Genomic DNA, 7,928 nt, shown 5'->3' with positions numbered 1-7,928 from the left:
AATAAACAATCGTGGTACAAAGCTCAATAAAAATATTAAAAATAAAAAGTGTCTCATGTAAACGCCGGGTTTGAGCCATTTTAACAATATTAGAGTGGACTCTCTACCCACGTACACATTCGCAATTAGCATATGTGAAATGGTGCGAATCATTCGCATAACGAATGCGAATGCAAATATTCGCAACATCCCTGTTTGGCACTACAACCGTTTGTCGGTTTAGGCCCGAGACCAAAAAGCTTCTCCAATTGCTTCTCTCCTGTGCGATTTTGCGCCAGCTGATTATCCCGAGCGCAGACAGGTCCTTCTGCACTTGGTTCTTCCATTGCGTTCGCAGGCGCCCATGCTTTCGTTTTCCACCCATGAGTGCGGAGTCGAAGGATCTTTTCACCGGAGCGTCGTCATCCATGCGTACAACATGTCCAATCCAGTGCAATCGATGTATTTTATGCATTTAACTATGTCCATGTCATACAGTTCGTCATTCCATCTTCTCCGATACCCGTCATCCACGAAAAGAGGCCGTAGATCTTGTGTAGAATAGTTCTCTCGAAAGGCCCCAAAGCCTTCTCATCTTTGTTCGACATCGTCCAAGTTTCTACGCCTTATAAAAGGACGGGCTTGATTAGAGATTTGTAGAGCGTGATTTTTGTTCGTCAAGATAGGGCTCTGCTTTTCAATTGCCTTCCGAGCCCAAAGTATCACCTGTTGGCAAGAGTTATTCTTCGCTTGATCTCCAGGCTGACGTTGTTGGTTTATGCCGGCCCTAGGTAGACAAAGTCCTTCACTACTTCAAAGTTATAGCTGCCAACAGTGACGTGTGTCCCGAAACGCGTGAACTCTTTATATGTTGCCTGGAGGTACTTTGTCTTGCCCACGTTAACCGCTAGACCAACTTCTTTAACTTCTTTTTTACGTATATAAGATATTCAGTCTTACCATTTTCCCCGAACCGGTTCACTTTTCACTTTTGGTTTCCATGGTTTTACTATGGGCGAAGGACAAATTTGGGGTGAATTTTTTTTCAGGCGAAACTCAGGCAGGCAGATTTAAAACTACCTTCATTGAGAAAAAATACAAACAAATTTTCATTTCGAATTTTCACTATGGGAAATTTTGAGAAAACGCATAGCCCCATCGGACAACTCGTACAAAATCGATAGAAATCATAGTTTTAGAATTTGTTTTCCCATTTTCTGTCTGCTTTCCAGCTATCGAAAAGCAGCTTGTTTTGCACCACTCAGTGCGCTTGGGACATTTGACGTGAATTGCCCCATATATCAAGTGATATTTTTTGGTACTTCCAGAGTTGCTGATAGCCTTTTTATGATATACTGAACAAAATGCAAGTAAAAGTGTATTTATTTCAACTTCATTTGCTGTTATTTCATTGGATCTAGAACTTTTTTATTTCCATTTTTTGCTTCTATGTATATATTTAGTGCTATTAATGAGTTTTGTTTTTATTTTTAGGAGGGTATTTACGTCGCAGCAACTGCTCCAAATTCAAATGCTGCCCGGGTTCTGTGTGCAAGTGACAAGCTGCTTGAAATTGATGGCCATGACCTTACTAATCTCAGCATACTTGAAGCTAAGGCGATTATTTCGAGCGCTGGCCCAACGATGCACATAATGCTATCACGAAAATGAACTGTATTAATAAATAAGCGATTCCATACATATCTCTTTTTACCACAAGACTGGAATAATGAAGGATAGTGGAACAAAATAATTGTTTATATAGTCTATGAATACCACTTAGTGAAATTGTACTATGAGTATAGGTTTGTTATAGAACTGTAAACTTAGTAGATTTACTTTGCGCCAATGGAATACTTTGCGTCAATTTTGTTTGTGACATTACATTTTATTTAAATGAACTAAAAGTACATATTTTGATAAATTACATATGTAACGATATAATTTAAAATACAGGAACATTTTTGATAGTACATACTTCATTAGCAATATACTTAGTGTAAATTATTATTATAAGGTTACGTTTCTTAATAAAAACATAAAAATCTGTATTATGACCGAATATTTCCTGACGCCACGGCGTTATGACGTGCGGCGCTTTACCTGACTTGTATTTCTGTTACGTTCTGCTTAAGAAATTTTTCATAGGCACAATTTTAATTTGAAATTGAACAGAAAATTTGAGCGAATTGCATCTGTATGCATGATCAGAATGAGAGAACAAGTACGTGTGAGTACTCACGAATGCGAGACTCCATGGCTGCCAACTTGCCTAAAAGCACCAAAACTTGGAAAAAAATCAAAACATCACCAATTTTTCAGTAAAATTAAATGTGCAAATGGCAAAACCTATATAAAAAGTGAACCAGTAATTACGATTTTAATTTTTTATAGAACTAATTGAATTTTCACTGTAATTCAATCATAATATTTAATTTATTTGAAATAATGCTTTTATATACATATGTATGTACGTATGTTTATATAAACATTTTTGTTTCGAGAATAAACTGCACTAAATAGGCACTGAACATTGCGGGAAAAGTACTCGACTAGTATTATACATTTCTCGAATGTTTTAATGAACGTCTGCTCAGCTAATATGAAAAAACATGCATATATACACATGTTTTTTAAAGTTTTCTCAAATAATGAAATAAAATCGTTTGGAGGAATACTATTGAAAATGGCGGAATTTCTGAAAATTGGGAGAACGGGCTTTGTATGAGTTGGCATCCCTGGTGCGTGATCACGCATACTTGCTATCTTATTCCGGCCACACACGCAGATGCAAATGTGTACCGACCAAGGTTCGGACGAAGAAATTCGTAAACCGCAGCGCAATTAAAAATAAAACGCAGCAAAACGAATTTTATCGTAATAGATTTTATATTTTATGCTAATAAAAAGATATATTTTATATACAAATACGTATTTACATTAGACTGCATCACTCCCAATACAAAAAATAAATCGGTACTGTTTTTCCATTGGAATTATAAAATCTATTATATTTTAAGACGTCCACCAAAATATTTCTGAAAAATATTAAGATTTAAGCGAGCTGGACCGATTTGCAAATACCCCCAAAAATGGAGGTTTTTATGAATAAAGATAATTTCTTAAAGATGTTTTTTGAAAAAATTCCCTCAAATGACAAAACGGAAGGAGTCTCAAGAGACTGAGGAAGGCGGCGCCTCGAGCGGCCCCAACGCGTCGCACAACGCCACGAGCGAACCGACGCAAGAGATTTCTAACCCTGGCAACGCCCCGAGCGGAACAGTGGATATGGAGGAAGTGTGCCCTGCGGATGTATCCGACACCGCGACGGAGTCTCAGAGCGAAACGTGCTCAGTCTCCGCTAACGTAGGGTCGGTCTACAGCCGCTGGGCCGCACTACCAGAGGACCAGCTTCTAACTTCAGAACCGGAGGAGCTCGATTGCACTATCGTAGCTTCCCAAGGTGAGGAGCCTGAAGCGATGAACGAGGACCCTCCCTCGGACTCCGATAATGGTGCAAGTGCTACAGATTAACTTGCACCACTCTAAGGCGGCTTCGGCTGCCCTACTTCTACACCTCGGCAACAAAGCAGAGGATCTCGTTCTTCTCCAAGAACCTTGGATCGTCAAGAACAAGGTTTGCGGTTTAAACTCTGGCGCCTAGCAGGTGGTCTCAGCACCAGTCACAGGAAGGATTCGAGCTTGTATTCTAATTAAAAAGAATCTTTCTTATTTTCTACTCTCTCAGTACAGTGACGAGGACACCGTTTGTGTCAGCGTGCAGCTGGGGACGAAAACCATCTGGATAGTGTCATCATACATGGCACACGACTGTCAAGACTTTCCGCCAAATCGACTACAGGACGTGGTGAAGGAGGCCAACTACAGGAAGCTTCCCAAGGTCATCGGGTCTGACGCAAACTCTCACCATATTTTATGGGGCTCCAGCGACATCAACCCACGAGGTTAGTCACTACTCGACTTTATTCTTAGTTCCGATCTATGTATAAGCAACTCGTCAAATAAACCCACGTTTATAACTTCCAACAGAAAGGAAGTTCTGGACATCACGCTAGTCTCAAACTACTTCTTTGAGTACGTCAGGGACTGGCATGTCTTAAGTGAACATTCATTCTCCGATCATCAATATATTTCCTTTAGGCTCTCCCGAAGAGCCCCACCTCTTTCGTGTTACAGGAATATGAGGTGGACCGATTGGACCAAATATAAAATGGAGCTCTCGGTAGCCCTAGACGCTTCTCTCGGTATGCACGCCATACCGTTAACAACTGAGGACGCCCATCCTCCAGCGACAAAGTCTGTTTCTCTCGGTGAGCTGGACTCATCGTGAAAGATTGATGAAGCCGTAGACCTTGTCACCAAAGCCTGCGACATAGCATTTAAAGCTTCCTGCCCAGCAACACGTCCAAGGGGCAAAAGGAGACCCCAATGGTGGAATCCGGAGATCTCCCTGAGGAGAACCAGCAGGAAGCTTTTTAAGAAACGAAACAAACTGAATCTTGGCAACCCTACAAGTATGCTCTGAAAGCCTTTAAGAGTTCTGTACGAATAGCTCAAAGGGAATCTTGGAAAACTCTGCGGCAACATTGAGGAAACCTCGAAGGGCAACCGACTACGGAAGGTCCTATCTAAAACTCCAGTTACCCCAAACTATATCCAAAAACCTGATGGTGAATGGACCTCCTCTTGCAGCGAAATGCTAGATGTTCTCAGGGACACCCACTTCCCGCAGTGTACAAAGGAACCAAAGGCAGACGCGACAAATTAGATGACTTATCCTTCGCAGCACTCAGTAGAGAGCATAGTGCAACAAGAAAAGGAGAAACGGACGATCAAGACCTTCAAACCCTATAAATCTCCCGGGCCGGACGGCATATTCCCTGCCGAAATTCAGCAGGCAGTCGACGTTTTTGCCCACTGCTCGCTGAGATCTTTAAGGCCTGCCTTCGCCTTTGTCACATTCCTAGAGGATGGACAAAAGCTACGGTAATCTTCATACCGAAAGGTGGAAGGGTCTCTCACGTCAAACCCAATGACTTCAGGCCAATAAGCCTAACGCCCTTTCTTCTTAAAACTCTAGAAAGATTTCTTGATGCCCACATCAGACAGCGCCTTTCTTCTGAGGACGTGTCGGAGTGGCAACATGTTTATTCTAAGGGCAAATCCGTGGACACTGCGCTCCACGAAATTGTGTCCAAAATTGAAAATGGACTCGCCTTTAAGGAATTTACCTTAGGCATCTTTCTTGACATAGAAGGCGCCTTTGACAATATTCTTCCAGAGGCTGTGGTGGGCTCACTTTCCCAAGTGGGCTGGAGCGGCCTCTGGTGGAGCTTATAAGACTTCCCCTAGAAAGAAGAATTATCTCGTCAGAGTTGGAGCGCGTCGATAACCAGGCATGCAACGAGAGGTACTCAAGGAGGAGTTCTTTCCCCCCTACTCTGGAACCTTACAGTAAGCTCAATTCTGAAACTCTCGCTAAACCTAAGCAGGCGGCTGCCTGACCACTGCAGCGTTTTTCAGGCGGAATTAACAGTCATAAGGGAGGCCGCCCTATGGCTAAAAAGTAGCACAAATTGTCCACAATCCGTCACTATTTATTCCGACAGCCCAGCAGCGATTAAATCTTTGCAGTGCTGCCGAATGTAGAAGTACCCTAAACGAGCTTGCCGCGAAAGCCACCATTAACGTGATATGGGTACCCAGGCACAGTGGAAAACCGGGAGACTGCGCGGCAGATGAGCTGGCGAGGGGGGGGAACTGAACTACGCTCAGCAAACTCTGCGCTCGATGCAGGCGTTCCCCTGTCCTCGAGTATGCTCCAACTGAAATCTATTTTCATTAAATTGGCCAACGAACGTTGGGCGAAAGAACCAACATGTTCTGTTACAAAACAGATCTGGCCAATTCTAAACGAAAAACGATCTAAAACTCTCATACAAATCGACCGCCCCATTAATAGCACAGTTGTAGGTATAATTACAGGACACTGCCTAATGGGAGCGCATACTAGGCGAATGGGTTATCCCGCAAACGATTTCTGTCGTGCCTGCTGAGACGAGGAGGAGGTGGAGAGTGTAGAACACTATCTCCGCCACTGCCCCGCTCTGACAAGGTCAAGACTTGCTATTTTTAATCAACATACTTTTCGGTGTTTTGCCGGTCTCGACTCTGTGGACGTCCACGACCTTCAACGATACGTTAAGGTCACACGTTGATTCTATCATTTGGGAAACTAAGGGAGAGGAATAAGAGCTCGTTCATAGTGGCATTACAATGGGTCAAAATGGCCTATGTGTGTCTCTCTGCCATTTACTCTTGTATGACTAAATCATTTAATTACGAATTCCTATCAAGAACGCTTAAAGGCAGTGGGAGTGAATATCCCTCCACTAACCTTACCCATCGGCGGGAGTGGTAACCTCCGCCGAATATAAGACTAAACGCAAATGAGGTGGAAACTCTGAGGTGCGCTTCGTTTGCCAGTAGTGTGTGCCCACCGACAAGTATGCCCGCCTACTAGCGACTGCTCAACTTTACAAAATATTTCCTCACTTTTATACTGTTCTGCGCGCAGGCAGGCTTTTATTCTACAATAACAATGCTTATCTACTAATGTTGATAGCAACAATTGAATACTGAATTTAGTGGTGTATGGTTTATACAATTCAACAAGTATGTCTAAATTCAATACAATTCAATTTATATAAGTAAATGTAATACAATTCGCTTTATATAAGTAAATGTAATACAATTCAATTTAACTTATTCGATTCAAATACTTAAAATAATTCACACCCCTATTGCGAATGTCGACTGGCAGTAGATAAACGACTATTAAGCGATTATCGATTATCGATGCTATTGCGAGTGTCGCTTAGTCGCTCAATTAGCGACTGTGAATACTTTTTAATCGCTCATCCTTCTATTGCTGTTTTTTAGTCGTTGGAGTTTGCGTTTATAAAATTTATATAAGAAAGTGGTACTATAATGGATAAAAAGTAAGTCAATTGAACTGGAAGTTGTAAAAAATTGTGAAATATACATATGCATGTATGTGTCTGAATTACAGATCAAAAATTATAAGCAACAAAAGGCAACTTGCGCGGTTGGTCGTACTGATGCAGGAGAGTGAAGATATAGGCAAAGGAATTTCCGGAAAGAGTAGGGTAGGAAGCTCCGCTTCTATTGGAAAAGATACATATACAATATTTCTTGTGCATATAACTCCGGCTACGCCATCCACAGTGTTTTTGCGCAGAACCAACATCAAAAGTTTATACAAAAAATCTGCATAATTTATTAATTGACTAGTGCTCGGAAATTTGAAATCTTTATTTTAAATTAAAGTTGAATTCTTTAAATACACTTGTTATGTTGTTATGTTAAAGTTTTTAAACTCGGGTCACGCATTTGGACACAAAAACCCAACATCATTTTACAAAAAACTTAACCGTATCGTATTTCTTAAACTTCCATAAAGTTTATTAATGAGGAAAACAGCTTTTCCTGCAAATCATGTAAAGCCTAAAAACCGTGAATCATCGGGAACGCAACTTCTATTCATAAAACTCACACGTACATACACCTTCCAAGTCCAAGGGATCCGACGAATCTCGCAATTCCCTCCTTGCTTTAGCCAACTCTACTAATCTATTAGCTTCCGCATCATCTTCCTCACCACTAAACCAGATTTCAACTGTGTCCATTTTTTAAATTTTATAATAAAAGCAATTATTTTAAAAATGATGTAAATAAAACACTCAAGAAACAAATGTAAACAAACAAACAGCTGTTTACAATTCTGTCAACCATTCACAATAGTACAAATTTTTATCGATCAAGTTACACAATAGCAAAATAAAAGATGTTCGACTCGATCGACAAATTTCTATTCTACCGCCAGTCGACACTCGCAATAGGGGTGT

At 41.1% G+C, this 7,928-nt stretch overlaps 1 protein-coding gene across 2 annotated transcripts in view; it reads left to right on the top strand.

Annotated features, from left to right (window-relative positions):
- Window positions 1–2,930, top strand: part of LOC118745588 (protein lap1) — a 191,804-nt gene extending 188,874 nt beyond the window's left edge. For both annotated transcript variants that reach the window (XM_036479089.1, XM_036479088.1), the window contains exon 6: window positions 1,474–2,930. In XM_036479089.1, the coding sequence (XP_036334982.1) occupies window positions 1,474–1,650 (177 nt within the window). In that variant the 3' untranslated portion in view covers window positions 1,651–2,930. The remainder of the gene's footprint in view (window positions 1–1,473) is intronic.
- Window positions 2,931–7,928: the final 4,998 nt, after the last annotated feature.

The sequence above is a fragment of the Rhagoletis pomonella genome, unplaced genomic scaffold (assembly GCF_013731165.1).
Source record: "Rhagoletis pomonella isolate Grant_MI unplaced genomic scaffold, Rhpom_1.0 Rhpom_scaffold_00009, whole genome shotgun sequence".
NCBI classification, from domain to species: Eukaryota; Metazoa; Arthropoda; class Insecta; order Diptera; family Tephritidae; genus Rhagoletis; species Rhagoletis pomonella.
This window is presented reverse-complemented; position numbering and strand designations above follow the sequence as displayed.